Source organism: Corvus brachyrhynchos, unplaced genomic scaffold (genome assembly GCF_000691975.1).
Source record: "Corvus brachyrhynchos isolate BGI_N302 unplaced genomic scaffold, ASM69197v1 scaffold223, whole genome shotgun sequence".
Lineage (NCBI taxonomy): Eukaryota > Metazoa > Chordata > Aves > Passeriformes > Corvidae > Corvus > Corvus brachyrhynchos.
This window is the reverse complement of record NW_008237174.1, coordinates 6,074,134-6,100,063: the sequence shown is the minus strand read 5'-3', so window position 1 is coordinate 6,100,063 and position 25,930 is coordinate 6,074,134. Positions and strand designations below refer to the sequence as shown.

General features: G+C 41.5%; 1 protein-coding gene across 3 annotated transcripts; it reads right to left on the bottom strand.

The window, feature by feature from the left end:
* Window positions 1–1,501: 1,501 nt before the first annotated feature.
* Window positions 1,502–25,924, bottom strand: MOGAT1 (monoacylglycerol O-acyltransferase 1). Of its 3 annotated transcripts, none has more exons than XM_008629563.2 (6): window positions 25,805–25,924; window positions 15,631–15,809; window positions 15,035–15,236; window positions 12,257–12,431; window positions 8,523–8,722; window positions 1,502–5,529 (listed from the first exon to the last, which is right to left on the bottom strand). In XM_008629563.2, the coding sequence occupies exons 1-6, from the start codon at window positions 25,896–25,898 to the stop codon at window positions 5,375–5,377; spliced, it is 1,005 nt and encodes a 334-aa protein (XP_008627785.1). In that variant the 5' UTR covers window positions 25,899–25,924; the 3' UTR covers window positions 1,502–5,374. The 3 variants fall into 3 exon arrangements, with proteins under 3 accessions (XP_008627785.1, XP_017584346.1, XP_017584347.1); XM_017728857.1 differs by having other exon boundaries at window positions 15,631–15,806; XM_017728858.1 differs by lacking the exon at window positions 1,502–5,529 and adding an exon at window positions 5,557–5,765.
* Window positions 25,925–25,930: the final 6 nt, after the last annotated feature.

The window sequence follows — 25,930 nt, the reverse complement described above, 5'->3', positions numbered from 1 at the left end:
GACTGCAGAAGGGAAAGACAAGCCCACTGTTGATTCATGCTAGCCAAGAAAAGCTTGATTTTAATTGTTACTACTGTCCAAGATGGAAAATTGGGCAAGAAGTATTTCATGCTTTAAGGGAGCCTCTTCCTCTATGCACTGGAAAAGGCTTTTCCCAAGCTTGTTCTATGCGTGAAATTCAGTATTAGGGTATGAAAAGCAGCCATAAAGGATATGGTTCCTCACCTATGGTTCTTAGTTATCTTTTTAGATGGATATATTTCTCCAGCATATGACTACATTAAGTAAACTAATTTCATTCCCCCCCCCCCCCCGCCCCTTCTCCTCCTCCTTTTCTGCAGCTCTATTCTGTCTACTAAACAGAAAATACAAGGGAATTCTATAGGCACTGCTTGAGCAGCTCAGCTGACATGAAATTGATACCAACCTCAAGAAACATCAGCTGAAAAACCATTTACATCCCTCAGGCCACCCAAATCCCTTCAGAATCCACTACCTGGCAAAGGAGGTAGCATCACTTACCTATCACAACCAGTTGTGATCAGGATGAGTGTTGCTGCAGCACCTTGAGAAGCATGAATGTCCAGTTCCTCTCCATTCCCTGTTTTTTCCATTTCTTGCTTTACAGGTATAACTTGCTTCTTTTTTTTTTTTTTTTGTACTTCAGCAAAGCCAGGATGTGGTGTTGATCCACTGATGACCCATGACACATCTCCTATTTACATAGGTGCATACACATAATGGGGCTGCTTCAAAACAATGCAAGGCCACTTTTAACCCATTTTTCTTCTTTGTGCCATACTAAGATGCAAGGTGGCATCATTCCATTAAAAAAGTATTGAACTGGTAACAAAATACAATTAGTCTTTCCCAGGCTTTGGAATTCATACTTGTCACTACAGCTGTTAGTGCTGCATTATATTGCCATACTTTAAAACAAACAAACAAACCCCATTAAATACATCACTGTTGTAAGGTGGGTAGTTTTCCTCTTCCCAACAGGCAAGTGCAACACATTTTTTACTCCAAGCAGCTGTTTAGCTCCCCAGTTCCTACAGTGAAGCAGAGTCTCTGCCAGGCTTTTTCTCTCCAGGGTACCATTACTAAGATTTGGACTCCTTCATGCAACTTGCACTTAAAATTCAAACTTTTAACTGAAATTGAATTCAACTCCAAAAGCTGTTATTTCACCAGCTCTTCAGAGGATTGCCCACCCGTTCATGCTCCAGCTTCCCAGCTGTGCCCCCTTCGCACTGATTGTGGGCTGCTACAGCCCAGCCCTTCCCTGCTGTGGGTCACTTCTTCCTCAGACCCTCTGGAATCCTAGCAGGAAGCTGGCTTCAGGCTCTCCTCAGGAGACTGCAGCAAGCAATCCATCCAGATTTCTCAGCATAATAAGAGTACAGCCTGACAGCCAGGCTAATGTGACCCCTCAAGTTCAGCCAGGATCCTCACCCAACAGCAGTGATGAGTATCTGAAATCCAGTCAGCACAAGCCCACTTTGGTACAAAGCTTTATTATCTCACACCTCCTTGTCACAGCTATCATTGAAACAACTGACATTCATATTATACAGGTACCATAAAAAGCTACAAAGTGTAAACTATGCTGTGTAGTAAAGTAAAAATACTCCAGGACTGACTGTCTGCCAACTGAATTTGGCCCAGAGGTGTTCACACATGAGAGAACAGGCAGGTACTTCATCCTGAGCACGTCAGAGAGGCAGTGTTTGCATGTTTCAGAGGCAGAGCTTCTCCTGTTGATGGATGGCTGGCTTTCCTGGGATTACGTGTGGCATTAAAAGGCACAAAGAGAAACACCCCACGAAGCAGGCCCCAGGCAGTGTGGGCATCCCACCAGGAATGTGAGTGCTCCCCAGTTCTTCCAGTCACAGCTGGGGGAAATGGTGTCACCATTCCCACCAGCTCCTTGCTCTTGCTTTGTCCAGCAGGAACTGCAGCTGGAGACTCTTGCTCCAACAAATATGGGCAGCCTCCTAGCGGCTGCAGCAGTGCTGGGATTGGTGCCTGTGGTAGCCAAAACGGGTCTATGGCTGCCAGGGCTGTGGATTGCAGGGCTTCTTTACAGATCCACACACTAACACAGATGTAAATATTTTAGATGACACCATGTCTATCACGTTTAGAGACAGAAGTTCTATTTTAAAATAGTCCTAGGTACACTAGACAATTGGTTAATAAAAGGTAGTTTGGAAGGACCATCATAAGCAATATGCAGTGGTAACTGAGCAACAATAAATACTTGAGCTGTTTGGAGATTTTCTTGGTTTGTTGTTTTTTGTTGGGTTTTTTAGGTTTTTTGTTTCTTTTACCATCACCATTGTTACAAAGCAATGACAGTATCAGTAGCCATAGTAACACTTCCAAAATCGGTATCCACATATTCTCTAAAAGTTTTGGTTAATTTGATCAACAAAAAACCATTGTTACTTCCCATCCTCAACCCAATGCTAGTATTTTTAAATTTACAGCCTGATCTTCTGTATCATTAAGGTAATGGAAAAAGAACAGAGAATGAGAGGAAGTATCTCATTAGAGCAGATGATCTAGGAGAGAACAGTCTGACATAGATTCCAAATTCTTCTTTCATGAATAATCAGCACTACTCATCAGGGCAGGCAGCAAAGAGTCAAATCCAAAGGAAATTTCACATAGCTGGCTAAGAAAAAGCAACTGCTCAGGGATCATCACTTTGTACAATCCTCAGGACCCTGAAACCTCTTCCCAGGTAACAAACTTGCCTCCTTAGAAACATGCCCTTTCCAGAGCTGAAACCATCCTGATCTTAAGCCGGTGTCAAACATGCACAGCTGTTGTGCTTCCTCTGTCGCGATAGAGGGGAAACCCAGACACTCAATATGAGTGAACAACAGGAATCTGCTTTATTGATTGTACCAAAGCTTCTTATAGACTATCAATAATAGGCTTATGCATATTCGTAAAAGGCGCATTCTAAGTGGTTCACGTCGTCTAAGCCGATCTCTAACCCCTCCTTTAGTCCCCCTTCTGTGGTCAGCAGTTCTCCTTTTCCTCTGGCCTTCTAACCACAGATGTCTATTGTTTTGCTGCCAAAACCTATCCTTGCTAACTCTGCAGATAAACCCATAGCTCAGCAATAAGACTCAATGGTGGTTCAGTTATTGAGCAAGATACATGTAATATTCTGCAACTTCAGTTGTTACACATAATGTGTAATGCAGTGTTCTGTGAGACCTTGCTCAGCTAACTGCAAGGGTCTATGTGCCCGTTCTCATGTAGCCAGCTCCTCAGATCAGTAAGCTGCAAAGAATCTATATGCCCTTTCTCACGTAACCAATCCTTCACATTCCTCTTCTCAAACCCTGCTCCTAAACCCCATTTCTGCTGAATAAGCCACCACTCAGTATTTTCTATGCATAGAGACCAGAGATCTCAACCCAGGGAAAGGTGGACAGAGAGTGAGGAAGCAAGATACCTACACCACAGTGATCACCAGTGATCAGCAAAGGTGTGGGAAGGGAGGGCAAGCACACATGGCACCAAGAAAGCTCAGGTAGAGGTGAATTGTGGGCACATTGGCAGCAGTCTGTCAGGGAAGAGGGGCTTCTTCAGGCACTGCAAATTCCAGCCCTGGTTCCCAGAGTGATTGTGTCATTGTAGAGAAAATGAGAGCAGGATTCAGCATTGGCTCAGGGTTGTTTACATCCGGATGACAAAGAGTCACTAGAAGGAAGAGCCCTCTTAAGGAAACCAACTTGTTGCTGGAGGGTTTTTTGGAGCACATACATCCGCTCTGTCTGGCAAATACTTGTTTGGCTTTGGGGCATTGCTCCAGTCAGAGCTCACTCCGTAGAAGTAATGTCTACTCTTTTCTTTAAACACCTTCATCTTGCTAAGATATTTTCTTCCCAGAGTTCCACCTTGCTCCCAAAGCCCCAGCTGTGCTTCCTCTAAGAGCCTCCAGCCAATCAAATACACAATGTGTCCAGTGCTGCTATTCCTGGAGCATCTCAGTGCTGAACTGAGCCAAATGAAGATGCCCAAGCTGCCTGATAAGCCCATGCACAACCTGTCAGACCACCTAACTGATGTAATATTCAGGCACCAAAACAGCTTAAAGCAGAGCAAACTCTTCACTGACATCAGGTCTGAAAAGTTTGCATGCAGACAGAAGGCACGTACAAATACAAGAATTTATCTCATAAAAATTCAGGAATATACTACAATTCTTTCCACGCACAATAATTTCCAAGACATAGGAATTTTCACTGAAAAAGTATTTGGCTAAGATTTTTTTCTTTTCTTTTCTGAAGTGGATATCCACATTAAGGATAAATCTTTTCTCAAATTCAGGCACTGAGTTTATATACAATGCAGCCTCTTAACCTGCTGCACCCTAGAGCTATGCTCACACTGTGTCACCCTGCAGCACCAGCATAACACATACTTCCCCACAGCTGTCAGTAGGGAAAAAAAAGGCATTATCAAGTACACTTTCCTTGGTGAAATTTCAGAACTGACTGAACAAATTGGGCTCCCTTTCCTTCTGTGCAAGTGCTTGACATAGGATCATTTTTAATTTGCACAGGATGAAGAGTTCCCATGATTCCCTCACTTCTCCTGTTCTGTGCCTGCTATCTCTTCTGAGGCTGAAACTACCAAAGCTGCTTCATCTTCCAAACTTACGAGCCAAAGCACAGATTTTCCAGAAAAGTCACATCATTCAGTGCTTCCCACCACCCAGCACGCACATGCACACAACAAACTCAACACGGTTCCCCAAACAGAAGGTTTGCTCTGCTCCATGACTTGGACAAACTGTTTTTGCCAGTATCCTATGCAGGGCTGAAGGCTCCTATTTAGTCTTGAATTCTCATGTAAGTAGTTTACAGTAGCCATCTGCTGAAAACACACACCTTCATTTCCGTGGAAGAGCAGCAGGGGTTTCTGACGTTCAGAGAACAACCTGTTGTCATGTTTGATAAATGCTGGTAAGTCTCTCGACCTCTAATCAAAGACTTCTTGGATTTTTACTTCTGCTAGTGATCTCATGCTGGGGCAATTTCCTATGCTCAAGCTATGGGTAGGTACCATGGTGGTAAGAATACCTGTGTGGAGTCTCTCACTCGCATTTCTGGCACATATGAACCTAAAAGGACATTCAAAACAGCACTGACTTTGAGGCTTGCATCCCAAAGGTCCCTCCCCCCACCGCCCAATAGGATAAAAATCAATAAATCATCTAATATTCCCTTCTTAAAAGTATTCCTTACATAAGGATAATTACAGATTGCAAAATATGGATTGCAAGAAAGACATCTTTCAGCAGACACTGTTTCTTTGCATGAGATTTGGAATTACAACTTGTAATTTGCTACTCGAAGATGAGAGATTTATGCTCAGGGATGCCGTAATTGCTTTTATGTTCTTCAAATAATTTCTTTAGTTTCTGTAGATACAATGCATGAAGCTGATCGATCTCTTCATTGGTGGGGTTCAAGTTCTGTTTTACAGGGATGGGGCTTCCCACTGTAAATCAAACACAACAGCATTAGCTTCGCTGACATCTCTTTTTAAGCAGAATTGCTGTCCCTTCGGTAACAGCTCCACCACAGTTCCCAGCCAGATGGCAGAATCACAGCACAATTTTCTTACCCTGGGGCCTGATCCTGCCTTTCACAAGCCTGAGTCCTGGGTCTGGTTTTCCACTTCCTTTTGCTCACATTCAGGTAAAATTAATTAACCCCCCTGCCCAACATTTCAGTCTGCCAGCAAAAGAGCACATGAGAAGAGTGATAAGCTCTAACTTGAAGGAGCAATTTACACTGCAATATGCAATCCCATGGGTTACGTGCTGTCTACAAGTCCAACACAGTATTTAAAAAAATGTACTTTCTGTCTTCTGTTCTGATTTGAATAGTAAAACTACTCAGTGTGAGGCACATGCTTAAGAGGACAGTGGCGCCCTCAACCACACAGTCACATGAACAGGACTGAAGAAAATATTTATCTTCCAATTTATTCACAATGGATATTACTGCACAGAAATGTTGTTGGTGACCTCAGCCTAGGGAGGGTAGCATGCAAATCCCCTAAACCCTGCGAGGTGTCTTGGAACCATCCATTGCTCACTAATGTGACTGGAACCAAAATGCTCTCCATGCACTGTGCAAAGCCTGCTACCTGTTCCATGGGAGGCGACTCCATGGAAATCCAGCGGGCAGCCTTCCCTTCCACAAAAAGCTATGGCTAAAAAGTGGATTGCTAAGAGGAGCTTCCCATGACCTCAGTCTTTCCTGTGTTGTTCAATCACCAGATTTTGACAGCTGTTCTTGCATTGGAAGCACCAAGACCTTAACAGACCTGACTGGGATTACAGAGGAAGTCTGGAAAAACAGAGACCTAAAAGCACCTTCAGGAGCTTTTCCAAAGGCACCTAAAAATCCCTTTCAACAGATGTTGCCACTTCAGATTGGATAGTGATGACTAAAGGGAAGCCTAGCCAGAACCACAAAGAGCTGAGCCTGCATTTTCCTGCTGCAGCTCCAACTGCTAACAGCTCTCGGGCCCTGTGTGGTGCTGAAACTCAGACTTTACATGGCTGGGGTGGGAACCCAGCCCTGGATTGAGCAATACCTTAGAGGGGTGTGAAATCAATACACATATAATACAGGATTTCCAGAGGCAGGACTGGAAACAGCAAACAGTCCCCAAGCCCTTCTGCAACAGTCTCTTCTCTCAAGAGTGAAGATTTCTTGTGGAATTGAAAACTACACTCATCTCTCTAATATTATGTGCAGCTTTAAGGAACCTGCTTAATTTGATATTTGATATTTCTGAAAAGCAGTAATAAAAAAAAAAACCATAAAGGAAAGCCAAAAATACTTCATTCATCAAGCCCAAAACACACAAACTTCACAGATCTTGGCTTAGCTGAATGGCTCTTGGATCCATGGCTTCTGAACTAGGAGTGAAATCACCCATACTTGGCTACGTTGACAGCACAGTTCATTACCTCAGGTGAGCTCACTGTGCCTCTGCAGCTCTCAGGAGCTGAGCCAATGCTTTCAAAGTCATGTTGAGCCATACCAAGAACACCCCACACACTTTCAAGGACACAGGGACATTGTGATAGTTATCAAACATGGGGAAAGAGACACAGAAGGCAAAGGATTTCATGAGTTCTTACAAGTTCTGTTGCAAGACTCTGGTCTTGCTGATTTGTAGCACTCCTGAGCTCTTGTCATGATGAAGAAATGCCTCAAAGAATAAGACATTTTAAGCTTCAAAACAGTCCTAGTGTCATCAGCCCAAATAAAAATTGCTGCATATACATCTCATTCAATACATCTCATTCCAAAGCTTTGATAACTTTTTGGCTTTAAAATAAGTGACATTTTTAGCCTGTCTGTATACAATGTGGGCTTTAAAAACTAAATATTTTCAAAATATTTAACTGCATGAACGGATAAAACAGAGATTTGCATAAAATTTAACATAAAAAGAGCTACATTTTTGTCATAAATATTTTTATTTGTTTCATACTATAATCAAATCATCCCCCCACTAAAGGGAGGACCACCTTCAATGTCCCTTGTGGAACACCAGAACAGCTCAATTTTCTTTAGTTCACTCAGGTCAGAATCTGGCTAAAAATGATTTAGTAAAAAATATACAGACAGACAGCTAATGCCTTTGCATGACACCCAGCATCACCTATTTTGTAAAGGTGTGGTTGTCAATAGCACTAGTAAAACCATTAAAAATATATTCACTTCCACACTCCAGTGAGAGTAGATGGGCAGTAATGAAAGCTTTTGGGGAAAAACACTCTCCTGAACTGCCTGTCACCATGGCATGCAGGCTTACAATTAAACATGACTGGATCTTTCCAAGGGAGAAAACCAAGAGGGAAGGAAACACCCTAAAGACCTGCAAAGACATCTAAGTGGCAGCCTGCCCAAGGGCTGTGGCACCACACTGTGTCTTCTCCCTTTCCTCCTGCATCTCTCCTTCTGTCCTGATGAGCAGCAGGTCAGGACCACACAAGCTCCTTCCAGTAGCCCTGCTCCAGAGCTCTGCTGGAGTGGCTGTGCGTCAGCTGCAACATCCAACTGCTACTTCTCTGCAGAGATAAGAAATTGCAGGTCTGGGCTTCTCACAAAACAGCTACAGCATCCAGAAACCACAGCCGCAGCTGCAGAGCTGTGGCAGCCCTCTCATAAAAACTGGACAACTCTTGGATTTCTTTATGGCTTGCCTAGGATAAAAGCCTATGGATAACTGAGAATGAAGACTAAGATTTGGCCTGGGACAGAAAGGGGAAAGAGGGAAAAGAACTGCCCCTTTTAACAGGGAAGGACAGCAATCAAAAAAAAAAATTAAACCTCACATACTTGTTTGAGATGCACAGCAATCAACTCTTTCTGTTAGAACAGACTTATAAATCTACAGATATTAGCAGCACACTGATGAATTTCTAAACATTTGCAAACACGTTAGAAAAGGTGCTGGGAACTTACCAACAGTATGAATAGGTTGCCTGTAAGGTATTAAGCCAAAACTGTACTGGAATACTCCTCTAGCATGAAATAGTGGTAAAGCAAAGCCCATTATCTTTTGCAACTTCTCCTGTACATTTCTGAGCCATGAACCTTTGGGGTTTGCAACTTGCTTGAATAGTTCATTTTCACCAAAGGAAAACACTGGAACCAGATGAGCCCTGTAAAACAAAGAGGACACTGAGAATTCTACATCAGCCTGCACTTGCACTGCAGTTCACATCAGCATCACATAGTTTCACAACGACCAGCACAGAAAGTTTCAGCAGCTTTAGATTTCATCAGCAACAGGCATTCAACTCTTCTCACGTGCAGCTGCTTTTTGAATGCCTTGGCTGGTTTGTGTTTAAAAAAAAAAAAAAAAGTGATTGGCACACAGCTATCAACTTGCTTTTGGCAGTATTTAGTTGGTTGGTTATTGGGTAACCTATCTGGTTAGTTGGTAACCTATTGCAATTTGTACTGTTCAGAATGATGAAAACACGTAACTGCATATAGCACAAGCATGACTTTATCCACCACTATTTCAGCAAGTCCACCCTTGTTCCACTCCATTTTTTACCTTGGCAAGCAAAGAAGCCTTGTTGCTAACCTTATAGTGCTCCCAGCTGGGTGGCATCAAAACCAGATCTTGGCTTTGCCTTGTCTTTTGACCGGAGTAATGCGTGCCCTTGGTTTCAGCACAAAAACCATGATAAAAACCAGACACCCTCACAGACACTAGTGCAGTGCCAAATTCCTCCTCTGCTGTCCAATTCCCAGTGAAACCCTGCTTCCTCTGGACTTCTTCGAAAACAGTAGCCTTAATAATGGTATTACCAGGGGTCAAATCCTACCCACAGAAATTATGTGAACTCACTTTGGCTCTTGCACAGCCTAATGAATTCTCATTCAGTTCTCGTTCAGTTCATGAATTGGCTTGGGAGGAAAGGCACTGACTAGCTCCTGGACAAACTACTTGAGTGGATGGAATTGGTGCAGTTGTTTCCAGCAGGTAAACCCAGCATTGTATTTAAAAACTTGGCTGCAGTATGGTTTTTGATTAATGCTTAGATTCATTAAATATTCTACAGAGTTTAGAGAAAAAAAAAAATCAAGGTAATCCTAAATAGTCTCCAAAGGATTCAGGGATGTTTTATTTGATTTACTTAAATCTTAGTTTCTGCATCTTAGCTCTATTCAGCCCCCACTGTCTTCGAGAAAAACCTTACTGTAAAATAGCAGTATTGCCAGAACATTGTCAGAATTAATTTCTGCAGAGCTGTGAATGCCTGAGGAGGATGCACTGAGGACAGAGCTGGCTGGAAAGAACTGTGGACAGTCAAAATCTACCTATACAGAAAAAAACAATGGCTTCAACAGCTTCTTTAGCCTGACGACTCAGACAGACTATCATTCCCACATACTATTCTGACTAGTGTCTGCTCAAAGTTTCTTTCTCAAGTGGATTTATCACCTAGCCACCTGTAAAGGAGATATCATAAAGCCTGGTACTTACTGTGGCTGTGTAAACACTCCACTTTTTACTACAACACTAAGACAAACAGGAACATCTTGTGGTGCAATAGCATCCTGACACTGTGGGATTTGTTTTAATCTAGTGAAGGCTTTTGCAAGATGCTATGTAGGAGGCTGAGACACAGAAATAAGTAACTTAAGATTGTGAAATTAAAGATAAGTTAGCTGATTCATCATTTGTTTTGTGTCTTTAGGATTTCTTCATATCAGATATTTGTACTACCTTGGACCAAAGTGTCTTTTGCAGAAGTGCCGAGGACTTTTGCTGACATATTCAGGCCACATTTGACAAGCTCCTAGCTGAGGAACACAGCTTCTCTGTGCTGGCAGCACAAGAGCCAGGGCCAGAGCACAAATCTCTGCATTGCCCCTTCCTTCCTGTGTTGGTATTTGCTGCTGCAGATCATGAGCACCACGACTGTGTGCAGGCACTGATGGCAGGTGGGTCTTCTCATCTGCATCCCACAAGCCCTGCTTGCCCTTTCATTTCCACTTGAGTTGGAAATTTTCTTCCCATTTTGTTAATTGTTAAAAAGAAAACATTAAAACCAGAAGCAATTACTGGATGCCAAATCTTTGGTCAAGAGCTCTGTCAGACTCACCCTGTCCCACAGCCCTGCTGGAGAGATATGAAGTCAGAATTCCTGGGCTTCATGTAGAAGGAGGTTTTTGTGCTGGTGTTTGTACAAATGACCTGTAGCCTGCTGGTTACAGTGGCCATGTGACGTGTAGCCCTTAGCCACTCAGGCAGAGACAGGCACTGTCACCCAGAGGGGGGCTCTAGACAGCTACGACCCTTTCAGAAAGAGAAGAACCATCACTGGAACCAAAGCAAGTGAGTAAGTAAAGGGGCCATTCCTGTGTTTTGTAAGTGTTCTCCTCTTGTTGTTATGTGTTGGAGATACTTTTGAAATCAAGGTCATGAGAGGCACAGGTATATCTGATTTCTCAATCCAAATCAATTTAGGTAAGAGATAACCACCACCAACTTTTGTGATATGACAGAGCAGACATTTAACAACATGCTTAGAAAAAAAAAAAAAGTACCTAACTATTCTTCTAAACTTTATGGTTAAAATAAGTAAAAGCTAGTGAGAGTGTTGAGGATCCCACTGAATTAATCAACAGTTGAGCAAAAATTGAGTAAAGACTCATTTAGACACAAAAGTCCTAATTCAAATACACAAGAATTGTTTCTGGGTACAAATTATACTAAAATGTTACATTCTATTAGTAAACAAATTCTTTATGAGAATCCTAGTGATATGTATAAGAAACGTGTGCCCTTGGAATTTTGGCACAGAACAGTTTCTAGAACAGTTTCTAGTTTTTTGCATGCCGTGAAAAAGCAGAGAGCTCCTCTTCTCAGAGATGACCTTTTCTCCAGTTAATAGCTTAAAAAGCTGTTACAGATTTCTCAAAACTAGTATTTTTTTCTCATTGCTTCACATGTCAATGCATAATCCTGGGAGCTGTTCAGAAAGCGTAGCAGGAACAAATCATTGGTTCCAATATTTCTAATATACAAACCATCTAGATCAGTCCAGGAAAAACACAACAGCTTATACTATGTAAATCACTCAAAAGATATTGATACCATCTCTGTTTAATTACACCATGATGGCTGCTTGATAGTAAAAAGTTACCTAGTTTTTCTTGAGATTTTCACCAAAAATTCCCAGGAATTTACTTTTGCAAATGGCAATCTTCAAAAGAAAGTCTTGAGAATAATAGTGAAAACAAATCTTCCTAGACCATAATTTTCAGTGATTTAATAAAACAGGGCCTGGCTTTCCCATTTGTTTGTTTGCTTAAAATGATCAGAAAATTCTACCTTAACGTATCTTCAATTTACAGAGTAGAAAGCACAATGTTTGCTCTACTCAGCAAAACCAGCCAAGGTTTACTAATACTGTTTCATAATTCTTACTCTTTGCTAGTGCAAGAAACAACAGAAATGAAACAAAATATGCTAATAACACCTACTTCTTACAAATTATGAAAGTCAAAGGAGTTTTCAACAGTCCCAGATTGGATCTAGGTGGACAGACTGGCTCCTGTGCCAGACATCTGCATGTTCTTAGACAAATAACTCCTTCAAATTCTCTAATTTAATATAATATGAATTATATTTAAGAATCCATCTGCATTCAAAGCATGCTTAATGGAAGACCTACCCATGTTTCAGGGCCATTTTAATAAAGCCCTTCCTCTTGAGGATGTTCAATGTTAGACTTCCAGGATGTGCATTCAGAGATTCCTCTGCTCCTCCAATCACAATGACGGATGCATGGCCACCTCCTTCATTGTTCAGCACATATGAGACACTTTCCTTGGATGCAGAAACCATTCCTTCAGGAGGAAACATTTTAGAGTGACCACTGGATTTTCATGTACAAATACAGTGGAATTTAAGAATATTTTTAAATCTATAAATGGTGTTTCAAAATTATAACAGCACAGAACATATTTCAAAGATTTGGGTTCAACCTCCTCAATTTGCAACAGATTTGGTTTTGGGCACGTGCTTTGATTTCACACTGATGAGTTAAATGCTGCTGCCTATTGCAAGAGTTTTGAGTTCTTCAGGGTGTGCTCTTCTGCCAACTTAACTCCCCTTCAGAGAGATTCTGTGCCCAAGAGCAGAAGAGGTGAATGGCAGCAGGCACTGCTGAGAGGCAGGAGCTAAAGCCATGAAGCAGGTGCCTATAAATACAGGCATAGAGGGGTTAACAGAATGAACAGAAGACTTGTTAACTCAAACATGGAGCTACAGTGCCAAGCATAGCTCTCCATTATTTTCAAAGCTTTAAAGCAGCAGCTCCATCTAAGGAAAAGTCATGACAGCATTAGAAGAAGCAGAAAAGACTCACTTGTACCATTCTCAATGATTGCATCAGCTCATTCTCTAGTAACCAGGCCCCAGCACTCATCAATATTTAGGCTAAAATAGCAGATTATATGAAGCTTTTCTGGTACTCCTGCTGATCCAGATACTTCATCAGACACACACTGCTGTATAAGACTTTATCATCTCCTTAGATCTTGCTCTGGACTTGGTGCTTTGAAAAATCCCTTTTCTAACAGATATGTACCTAATCCTTCAAAGGTTCCTTTTTGCCCTAAGTTTTATTTCAAAGGCTTATATTGCTCCCATTTACCAGAAGCCATGTTTAACTACACTGTGTTGAATTCATACACTCTGAGTGACAATTAAGAGATCATGTCTAGTTTACATTGTTGTTGGTTTTACAGGTATCAAAACACCCTTTTGGATATCCTGTTACCCACTTGGTCTTTTTTCTAATAGGGACTTTACAATGTGGATTATAAAAATTTCATAAGAGAGGGAAGATGACTGTGATCTACTTTTGAGAGCTGGCCATCAAGAGGAATAGCTTGTTACTGGAGCATGTTCAGACCTCAGTAAAAAGCTACATCCGTTTGCCACATATGCCTTCACAGTCACTGTTACTCTGAAAATGCAGCCGACCTGAGACTCACAAATAATTCAAGTGACGTTCATTCATGTCAGCATGCATTTTCCCTGGAAAGGAAAGCAGGAGCTGCTGCCTTTCCCAGGACAAATCTGTCTCCTGCCGAAGCTGAGCTGTCAGCCTGCATGCAGGGCAGTGCTCCATGCTCGCACCGGAGCCCAGGAGTGCCGCAACTGCGCTTCCCGAGGCAGCAACTGCAGGTTTTGGAGAAAGGGAGAAAAAGACGGGGAGATGAAACACTGTGCCAGGAGCATGGCTTTCAGGACATGGAGGATTTTGCAAGTGTTTTATGCTTTGACTGATAACATGTATTAGACCAAAGGTCCCCTCTCATTTATCAGCTGCATACCTGTGAAAACCGAGCTCCAGTGCTGGTTATTCTTTAGTGTGCTTTTTACTGCAGCTGTTTTTCATCCTGCAGGTAAATATTTGTTCCCATTGGTCAAGATGCCAAAAACATATAAATCTGACTTCCAGACAATGATTAAAAGACAGTGTTTAAAATTGCAATGGTCTAACACTGCCAATCCCTCACTTAGCAAGTCTCAAAGAACACCCTCAGAAATTACATTTGCATGGAAAGGCATTCTCTGGTATGTTGAAGCATACATAGATAAGTAATTCTGATATTAATATGGGCAGGATCCTAGGCATGGTTCTGTGAATGGAGCAGTGGAACAGCTTCTCTGAGATTGCAGCATCTGTGTTGCAGTCAGGAATTAAGTTAGATCTCTGTCTCCCAAAGTTAGTCTTGTGCATCAGAACATACTTAAATGCTGTAGTTGAGTGAAATTAAGTAAAATAATTCCTGGATTAAACCACTGGGGTGGAACACTCGTCCTTATTTAATTCTTCTCATCCTTCTGTTCCCCCAACTTGATTGGTTGTTATTTTTATCTTTTATTACTGCAGCACCAGTCATGAATATCACCCCTTTATGACATGCTTCTCAGAACAGAGAAAAAAGGTCCCTCTCTTTAGAGTTTACATCTCAATTAAAATTACACAAATTTGCATCATGGGACTTCAATCAGAAGAAGGTAATTAAGTTCTGAGTAGAAAGATATTTGTAATGTGCAAGACTAAGCCCTTCAGGTAAGAGATTAGCCTGAATTAGTTTTACAAGTGCCTGCCCAATGACTAAATAACATTACAAATTATTATGCCCTTCTCTTCTTGTATATAATGGGTACTCTGGACTGCTGTCTCACAGTTCAAAGGAAAACCAGCAATTTTTTTCAGAAAGAAAAAACAACTCAGTGATATAGTTTACAAAACTATTAATAAAACCTTCAAATTGTTTTGCCACAACAGTTCATCATAAAATAGAGGTTAAATTTAGCACCAACACTGATCCTTCTGAAATTACTTACCATATATAAGTAGAGGAAAAGACTCTACATTTGTAATAGAAGCTAAAATATGGATCAACAGCTGAGACATTCTGCTTTTACCTACCAGCACTCATTATGTATTCTCTGAAGAAGGGACAGCCAAACCAGATGGGCATGATATGAAGATATGGAGTAAGCCCAGGAAATAAATTTTTGAAAGTAGGATCGGTGCAAAAGTTTCCAAAGGCTCCAGCTACTAGGACCCCATGAGGGTGAAAGCCAAGTAAGTAGTTGTGATTTGGGTTCAGTTCTGAAGTTTTTATAAGCTGAAAAATAGAGTCAGTGGTGGACATTATAATATTTACCTCAAAAACAACAGCTATGGCGATTGCACGTTGACAGGACATCAAAGCAATGACAATGCAATTCCTTCTGAGCACTTAAAACTACTGTCCTGCTTTACAGATAAACAAGACTTAAGTAGATATGTCAGGATACCATGTCTAGCATTTGCTGTGCTGAAGCACTATCTTATGACCCAACAGTCCAAGTACAAAACCAGGCCCTGTCCCCTTTTGTCACTAAATCTCAGATTTCCCATGTTTTAAAAAGAAGTTAAGTTCACCCTGGAGTAAGTATTAGAATTTACCAAAGATTAGTCTTAGATGTTTGCCCATGCTTATGTCTGTTCAAGCTGTTTGTGAGAAACCTTTTACTCACATGAATGGGAAAGTATTCCCTGAAGTACTTCCAGACAGTCCAGCTTCTGACCCACTGGGACCGTCTGCCCCCAGCACATGGTGTTTCCCAGTCAAGGTAGAGCCACAGCAGGTACAGAACAGCAAGGAACCAGAAGTTGCCCAGGATCAGGATCACAAAGAATCCACAGCAAAACTCTGCTACAAGAGACAAGAAGTGATTCAATTCACAGCAAGCATGAATCACATCTGTGTCCTTTTAAGACCCCGAATGCCCAGCCTTGATATGTTTTTACAGATTCACTCAAAATGCATACAAGTTGAACTCAACTTATTCCACACGGTGTTGTTACACTGAGGGTGAAACATCACAAGAGTGTATCACCTCAGTCTGTTATTTCTCCCTCTACTGAACAACTGGACGTTTGGTAGAGAGCATCTGGTTTACCTAAGGCAAAATAAAAGGAGACAGCAAGAGCTAACAAGGATGTAATGCTTCAGGGAGTGAGAAGAAAGGAAAGCTGCGGAAAGAAAGAAGGGAAAGGGAGCCATAGCAACATCTCTTTTCTAATTACAGGGGTGTTGGGCAATCATTTTCTATTCTGCTTCTCATCTTCTCTACCTGTAATATGAGGGTGGTAGTTCTACTCCCAGCCAAAAGTGCTGTCACTGGCCAAGGAGATGCACTAGACAAGACCAAAACATTAAGAGGTTCTGCTTCAGCCACTAAACACGTCAGTCAAAGGGGAAGTTCAGTGGTGCCATGGGAACACAACAGCAGGTAGGTCCTGATACTTTCAAACCCAATTTAGTAAGAAGGGTAACATCATGCTACAATAGTGATACATAAGAATTGTATTATACACAATTCAAAGAGCAAGAAAAAGTTGTTTGGTTAAATACAGTGTGTTACTTTGGGCTCAACCTTGAAAGAATTACTCAGGGAAATCCTATGGAAACTTTATCTTTGTAGAACTTGCAGAATTTTACAGTCTTGCAGCACGCTGAGCAGCCCTGGTCAGAGATGTCTGAGGAGGAGGGCCTGCTGCTCTCTGCCCCGTGGTACCCCTGCAGCAGCCTGCTTGCTCTGCCACCTCCTGAACAAACCCCAGCAGGCTCATGGATCAGATGCTGAAGTCCAGGTTGCAAGGGAGCTTTAGCATCATAAATTTATAAAATGGCAAGCAAAACAGGACCTAGTTCTCACTGGAAGACTCAATGGGCAGAGTTGCAGGAACCTGGCATTTTTCAGAGACATTTTACAATGCAGAAGCAGTACTTTATGTCTCACAATTGACTGGCTTTCACGAGGGCAATATCCCGTGAAGTCCTAGAAGAAGTTACACCAGTGAAACATACTGAGCTAAATACACCACTAAATAGAGCAGAATTAAAAAGAAACAATAGAAATACTTCAGGCAGTAATTTGGCTCACACAATGTAAATATCACCAGAACTGAAAACTTTACAATAAACAGATGAACCAAGAGTAAAACCCACTCATCCTAGCTCAGATCACCTTCATTCAAGAGAGATATTACTTGGGTGTTGAAAAGTCAGCAGATTCCCTAGACTAAGCAGATTTTGAGCTGCTGAAATTGAGATCTTAACTTGGTCTACAGGCAGACTTGCATTTCCTCCAACCTGAATATTTACTTCTTTTGAACTTCAACCAGCTTGTTCGTGTGCCTAGTTTGACTGTGCATTCAGAATAGAATTGGCTATCTTGTCCTGGGGCAATTGAGAACTACCACAGAATCCAGAAGCAGACACAGCAAGCAAAGTTGCTGGTTATAGTGAGTAGGAAAGAAGGGGATGAACATCCACATTTCTAGCAGGAATACGATCAGAAAAATAAAGAATTGCATTTCCTCTGAGGAAGGGAGAAGGAAATTACCATAAACAAAAGCAGGAGCAGGATCAAATCTACCATTTTCAAGGATACTCCATTCTTCGGTACAGAATTCTTCAGTACAGAAGCTCACTGCTTCCTCCTCATACAAGCAACCCCAGTCTTCCACATAAAAGCACTTGAGTAAGAGGTCTTGAAAAACACCACAGCTAACTGAGGCCCACAGACCCTCAAAGTCAATGTGGAAAGCTCACAAGAACTGAAACAAATTCTAAGGAACATCATTATTGCAAGACAAGTAACACAGGTGAAATATGACACTCAATTTCACAGAGAATCCCACACTATCATCAGTCCAAAATAGGGCACAGAAATCTACTGAGGAAAAGTCATTACCTGTTCCTTGAAGAAGAGATTCTGAAACTACAGAAATTTCTAGGAATGCTAATTTGGACAGGATGCCAAGGTTCTTGGTTTAAGTTTGAACAAGTATGAGAAGTTTTTTTTAGCTGCTATAAATCAATTAATTTCAAGTTGTTATGCAAAAATTGGTAAGTAGTTCTATTTCTGACCCTTCCTTTCAGAAGCACTTTCAGCTTAACACAGAATCACAGGGCTTTTTTAACACAGAATCACATGGCTTTTTGCTATCAGTTCCCGAGCAAACAGCTGAAAAGTGCTCTGTAGCAAAGCATCCTTGCTGTGAGACCTAATTACATCAGCAGTGAGAAGGCCCAGATAGTTGTACTTAATCCTATGCAGACAAACATACACAAGATCAACAAGCTTGCTGCTTTGCTTTAGCTAGGACACATTCCTGAGTGCATGCAAGATATGGGGAGATAAGTACGCTGTTAGCGCTTCCTAAGGGGAGCTCAGCATCTTGTAGGACAAAGTTGATTACTGCATTCCCAATGAGACATGCCAGGCAAATTCCTTTTGCCATACCTCCTCATTATTTCAATGAATTAAGAGCCTGCAAGATGACCTAAACAGTGATGACTCAAAACCAGTGAGCCTATAAACACAAACCTGATGTTTTCTCCTTCAAACAAGACAGTGAGTAAATAAATAGCAACCATTTTAACTAAATTCATAAAAAAATTTCAGGCAAAAGGTGAATAACTTGGGATTTGTCACTCTACTGCATCATTGTGTCCTTGGGTGCAGTTACAGTGTACGCTCTAAGCGTAATTTTTTGGTTGAACTTGAATTAGAGCTTTGAAAAATATCTTTGTGATATATTGGATTGGGGGGGTGGAGGGGGAGGAAATATAGAATAAAAGACAAATCACTGCCATGGAACTCTGAACACTGGGTTTGTGAGCCAATGTTGATGTGTCACTTCTCCATTTCCCATTTACAACACATGGATACTCATATTTTGCAACACATGGATGAAAACCACTCTATGTAGTGTCAGCTATCAGTACTGGCAGCCATCCTGCCCAATGATGTTTGTACACGTGATCCTTCAGTCATTAAACAGGCTCTGAGTTTGCAGCTGGGGGCACCAAATTCATAAAATAGTTAAATATCAGAGATAGGAAGCAGGAAAACAGCACAGGTTAAATCTAGAAATTGGAAGCTTCAAATGCTTTTGGAGTTACCAAGGCATCAAAAATGTTTAATTAATATCTATCGTGAAAGCCACCGAATGTAAGATTGTCCCTAGAAGAGAAGGCTCCCATTATGCTCAGAGCAGTCATGGACAGCATGCCTGGGCACTGCAGGTGTGTCCCTTGTGCCAGGGGTGCTGGTCTCGCCCCAAGCAGCACTACAGGCTCTCTGCAGTGTTCCAAAAACCATGCAAAGGCGCTCACTCCAAAACCTCAGGACTGCCCAGCAACTCAGGACAGCTCCGAGCCAGTTCCTGCCATGTCCCACATACCATTAGCAAAGGTTTCTCTAAACACATTATGCTCCTCTGTCTTAAAAGAGCTGGAGACATTCAGAGTTCAGCAATTTGAACCTCATCCCACCAAGGACATGGTAAAACCCCCCATCTTTATCCCCTGGCATCCTAGTAAATACACAGGCGGAGAAGTGATTCTTAGCATTGCCCCTCCCTGGGCTTTATGCGTACATGTGTGTACCAATACACAAAGCAAGCTGAAAAGCTCATTTCTTACCACACAGACATGGGGGGAAAAAAATAAAAAAGAAAAACTACATTATTCAACAACCATGTTGATGTATCTACAAAAAACCAGTGCTTTTCTCATCCTTAGTTTTCAGAGCAGCAATGTCCCTAAGCTGGGTTGGGAACAGAACTTTGGAGGGAACACAGAAGAATTGCAGTGATGTTTTCATCCCTAGTGAACATTTGCTCCTCTCAATTATCCTTCAAGCTAACACTGATCAGCTGATTTTGGCATTAAAAAAAAATTATTTTCCCCACTTACGGGATATTTTCATGCAGGAAAAAAAAATTAATCAGCCTTAATTTCTGAAAATATTCTCTAAATTATTTCTATATATCATGAAGAAAATGACAGAAATTCAAATGAAGTAACAACTACAGCAAATGGACTCCAGTATTCCCACCAAAGTAAGACCTGAGACAAAAGGCAACACCTGAGAACAGGCAGCCTGCCAAAGCAACAGTAAGCAAGTTCATGCCTCTGCAGAGTATTGCTCTGCAGCTTTTACATAGAAAGCCTCTTTTTTAAAAAATGGAGACGTAATGTTACTACTGTCCTGTTTAAAGCCTACTACTCTGTGCAATTCCGTCAATATACAGTTTTCCACCAGTAACACAGGAACCTGCTGACGCTTTTTATCCATGGCAGATAAGGACTTGCCAGCAAAGAAAAAGCAGGGAGTTTATTTAAACTAACTGCACTGGAAAACTGTTGGCAGCCCCAGGAATTTGGTAGCGGTGTCCAGAACTGAGGTGGTTGGGCAGCCAGCATTTGTTGAGTATGTATCAGTCTCCTGTGAGGGCCTTTGTCAGGTTATTGGTTACAACTGGGAGCCACAAGGATATCTGAGCATTCCTACCAAGGAAGCAGTATCTCAACAGCACTAGGATAACAAACATAAACCCTCAGATGCCAAGCTTTGGAGGCCTGTTTATGCTGAAATTTGGTTCCAGTTCCCAAGATCTTCCACTGGCAAATACTGATAAACTAGAGATACAGAGCATTACAGACAACTGACTTGGAGGTAGAGTGGTCTGGATACCATAAATCCCCAAGTTACTAATTGCCAAATCCTGAGACAGAATGCCAAATTTAGTCTACATATTTCCCACTTCTTTTCTTTCTCCTTAGGCATTCACTATCACTTATGTTCAGATACAGGGTCTCTGGCCTGACACAGAAGAGCCGTTTTTCTTCTTATTTTTGAGAAATACAACCAAATAGACACATGGTTAAATTCCCTCCCTAAGACATAGGTAACAGAGGCAGCATTCCTACACATACTAGTCAGTAAGTACCCTGTTATTCTCTGCAATCACACTTCCGTCCCTACCCATAGGCCACCAATAAACTTCATGGATAGATGAATACAGAGTATTCAAAAACAAGCAGCAATACCAGCCAGCTTGCTAGGAAAGACTCATGGAGCTTAGCTGAGTTTTCTTAAGTGTCAAAAGAGTTTTTTTTAAAAAGGCTTTGAGGGAAAACAAAACCATATTACTTATCCAGCTATAGCTGAAGAATTAAATCAGCACCAGATAACAAACCATCATGGCGTTTGCAGGAAAGGCTAATATTTGCCTTAGCACATTACACTGACACCTGCTTTCTCAACACAGAAATCACTTATTATTCCAGCAGTAATCTCACACTCTGTGGCAAATGTTTCATCATTTCTATTCTTTTGGGGAAGCCAGATCCACAACTCAAAACTGTCTCCAGCAAGTTCAGTTAACAGACTGCTTCAGCCTACATGCACAGAAGTTTAATCACTAGAGAACAGGATGTAGTTTAATATATACCAAGGTCTTCGTGCATATTAAAGGATACCTTGTATTATACAGCGATTTTGTATTACTAAGGGTTTTGCAAATAAACACAGGAGTGCCTGCACACCAGTCACTTCCTAAACCCCCAGTGAGGAGACCAGGGACACTGCTGGGCCCCAAAGGTGAGCCTTAGAAGATGCACCATTCTCCCCTACCATCACTTTTTCTCAGAGAAAAACCCTGGTATCCCTGCTGTAGGGTTAAATTCTCATTTCCCTCTTTCATTGTCTGGCCCAAGACACCACCACTCCACTCAAGTTACTCAGTTTTGCATTTGATTTTGTACATGCTCAAACTCCACTGTCCCTTTTCACATAAGGGGCACAGAAGTTAGCAGGAACATAGGGCACCAACTCACCTTCTATCTTTATTTTCTTCAAAAATACTGTCATTTGATTTGTGTACATTAGAGAGAAAAGAAAACAAAAGGCTAAAGCACTGGGAAAACAACACTCCAACCAAATCTGATTTTTTTCTTTGTTTTAATGGTTTTGCCTTTAAAAGAACCCTTTGATCTACCTCCTGCCTGGGTACTACTCACCTCCTGATACAAACTGAACCTCACTGACAGATGTGCAGTACTGAGGCACACAGCTCACACACCAAGAATAAATGCTCAACTGCAGTGTGCTGTGTGAGAAACAGAAAACCTACCCTTGTTCCCAATAGGGAGGATATCAGACATACTAGTAAATGCAGCAAAATTAATTCAAAGCTCTTAAGAAAAATATTTCCAAGCTTAAAACCAAAGATTTCCTGCAAACACCAAGCACATCTGTTGCACTCATTGACAGTGACAATTTCTTTAGAGCACATGCACCATGAAACCTATGACACAAAAATGGGGGTTATGCAACCTCTTTGCTTTGTCAGTCCAGCAGCACTTACAGGCTTGGAGATTTCATTTCTCCAGGTGACTTTCTGCCTGAAGTTGCATTGGACAACGGCACAGAGTGATCAAGAGCAGACAGCACACAGCCTCACAAGGCAGACACGGTGTGGGCGTTGCACGAGCTCGGAACAGGGCCAGACCTGCCCCAGGTCTGTCAGCCCTGGCCAAGCCAGTGAATCTCTAATAACAAAAATTACAAGCATAAAAAACTACCATCTATAGAAAATTGTCTGGTTTGGCTTTTTAGCCAAAGTAGGCACTATGAAATTGCAAAACTTCACGTATTTGCTGTTTCAGCAGTATAACACTAATGGCTTGACATTGTGCTTCAGCCTGAAGCTGTTTTGGATTTGTGTTTAATACAGTGAGAAATAGCATGATTTTAGCATTTGCCAGTTTTCAGTTTTAACAGCTTTAGTTTTCTGGACTCAAGACTGATAACACTTGTCTTTCAAAAGACAGAAGCCCAATTAAAACACTTTCCTCTTTCATGGAATTTATACCCAAACTTTTCTGGTCTGCTGCACTTGGAGAACATAAGATATTAAGCCGTACGGCATTTTCAGCCAACACATGGTGGGAATTTGTTAATGGGCATTTCTCTCATCCAGAAACATACATATCCCAGTATTTCAGAACTTATTTTTGCTTCTGGTGTCATGCCCCTGGATAATGAACAGGCAAATCACTGTTACAATGAAAACTTGTCTTTTCCCTTTGAGGGTGAACTTTGGCAGCTTGCAGCACAGAACAAGGAAGCACAGGAACTTACAGCCAGAATTTTAAAGAGGTTCCTTTTGTATATAATGAAATTCTGTGCACATCTGTACAGCTTTTTTGAGACAGAGGCATGTTTACTCTGCCTACGCTACACAGCGGAAGCAATAGATCTGTAGTGCAGATCCAGCCCAAGCTGGTACACTGCATGAAGAAGCAGAACTTTGTTGTACCAGGTTGCTGCTGATATTTTTTTCAGTATCTGTTGACTGATTTGCTCTTTCTACAGTGGGGATGAGATTTAGGCTTCAACAACTATTGCATGTCTGTATTTCAGGCCAGATTGTCAGTCACACAAGCAAGAGGGCATTTTCAGTCATCAATTCCACAGTCTCAGAAAACCATGCAGCATTACAACAAAGCAAGCCTGGAGAGCAAGGGCATTTTACATTTCTCAACCAGGAAGATGAAACCAAGAGTCTTCTATCCAAGTCACATTGTGAATTCTAAATTGCAATAGGCTCACATTCTCCTTTCAGCTTACTCAGTGTGCCAGATCTGTTTTTCGCATGTCACTCCCCAGATATGAAGCCTATCATTAACTGATTCAGCTTTTGTCAATCAGAGCACTAATTTTCAGAGTTATCTTACTTCATCTGTTAGTCCTATAGTTCATTTTACTAAGCTATGGCACCTTACAACATACCGAGATGGGCAACTTTAGCAGCTAAGCCAGTACCCCATTTATTCACTGCTCTGAACAGAATCCCTCTATCTATATCATGAATCATTAGTTGTCATAGGGCATTATCTGTTCAAGTTTTCACATGCAGATATGTAACACAAGACAGACAATCAACATAAGATCGTGCTTGGCATAAACTAGTTCCAGCCACACACAAACACCCAAAGAATGCCTAAACCTCCAATCTGTTCTGTGATGAACTCACACAGTATTTCACTCGTAGTGGGGCATCCCCTCCCTGATTTGAAAGTGTCACTTTTGAATTCAAAAGCTTACAAACAAACAACATCTGTTCAGGCAAAAAAAAAAAAAAAAACCAAACCAAAAAAAACCCCAAAAAAACAAACAAACAAAAAAACCTGGAAAATCCAGACACAGGGGCAGTCCAGAATATCAGAAACCAGCCCATTTCTCACTGCTTTAAGTCATTTAGGATTCATCCACCTGAATTTTCCTGCAGCTAAGTGAAACTTTTTGGCCAGATCACTGGCTGCCCTATGATTGAAGGCATCCACCTACAAAATGACAAGGTCACCTTGGTCAGCTCTAAAGATAAACATCCCCATGAAGCACAAACAGATAATTATTATTAGAATCAAATTGCTAACCAAGGATTCTTGCAAATTGATTTTTTCATGATCACATGAACTCACTATACTCAACATAACCAGACATAAGACCATTTCCTTGTTGATTTTCCTTGGCATTCCCAGCTGCAGAAGACAGCTGCCTACTTTTCCTGCTAAACTACAGAGAGAGGATTTTCTGCATCCCGATCACTTCTAGTAAGCACAGAAAGATGTGTTTTTCTGCAGCAGTATTGCTATGTTAGGAAAAAAAAAATTGTTCTCTTCCACCTGCCCCTGAACTTCCACTGCTTTATGAGACTGGAATAATGGCTCATGCCAAGACCTAATTCAATAACAGAAAATTAAAAGTACAGACTATTTACAATGTAGCCACAAACATAAACTGTTTATCATTTAACAACATATAATTTAGAGGTAGCAGAACATCTACTGATTAATCTGTGAAGATGCCTCATACCCTCCATACTTCCCCCAAGCCTCTCATGTGTGGGCTAAAAAAAAAAATAATCGGAAAGACATCAGACCATCTGAAGGATAATATACTTGCAAGACATACAAGGAAGATATGTGCACACTCCTTTTCTCCTTGTAAATCCTAGAGCATAGAGGATCTTGAAGTGTTCCAGCATTTCCAGTAATACACAGCTAAGCAGTGGCTCTGTACCACATAACAGACTATTCAATAACCACTTTCCAATTTATACAATCCATGGATTTAGTCTCATAGAGCTTAAGGCTTATTTTACCTTATCAAGTGATTAATTTCATCAAGTTCAAGACACCTACCCATGTGAATAAGATTTGCTGCAGTAAAGAGGTGCTTAGTGATAGGTGTCTATTAAGATATTAGGAACATTAATTATAGAGGAACAATCAGTGGAAAAAGATTACCAAGTAGAATTAGCAACACTTTCTTAAAGTCAGTGAAGATATTTTTATAGAAGTGTCTTCATTTGAGCCAATTCACTGACAATGCCCATTAATTTTCATCACCTTGTTAAATAAGACTTTTATTGACCTACAGCATATAAAGTTATTTTACGAAATTACAAATGAAAACAGCATTAGTCATGTACCAGAATTGATGCTCATGTTCAATAAAAAAGTTGCTGTCAGAAACCTACTGGTGCCTCAATGAGGAACCACAGACACTAGCTTTTTAGGATGGTATTTGAAGAAGAACCCATAGAAAGAAATAGACATCCCAAAAAGAGGATAAGCCATCCAAAGCTTTCAGGGAAGAAAGAAGTGCGATGCTCTTGCCCGTCCGGGGATCGTCGGGAGCTGCTCGCCCCTGGCCGCTTCGGCACTCACGTGCAGCCACGGGCTGGCACCGAGCGATACCCACAGGTAACGCTGGTCACGGAAAAAGCCGCTTCTTGCCCTTCTCTCTCTGGAGCAGGGGCAAGAAGGAGAAAGACTGTTACCCAGCAGGAGGAAGGAGAAGATCCACTGCAGCACGGCGACTGTCTGGATCCTTCTCTTTAGCGGGATGTTGATGGGGGCAAACTCGACCTTCATGCTGACGGCGGGAGAGCAGCGCGGGAGGCACG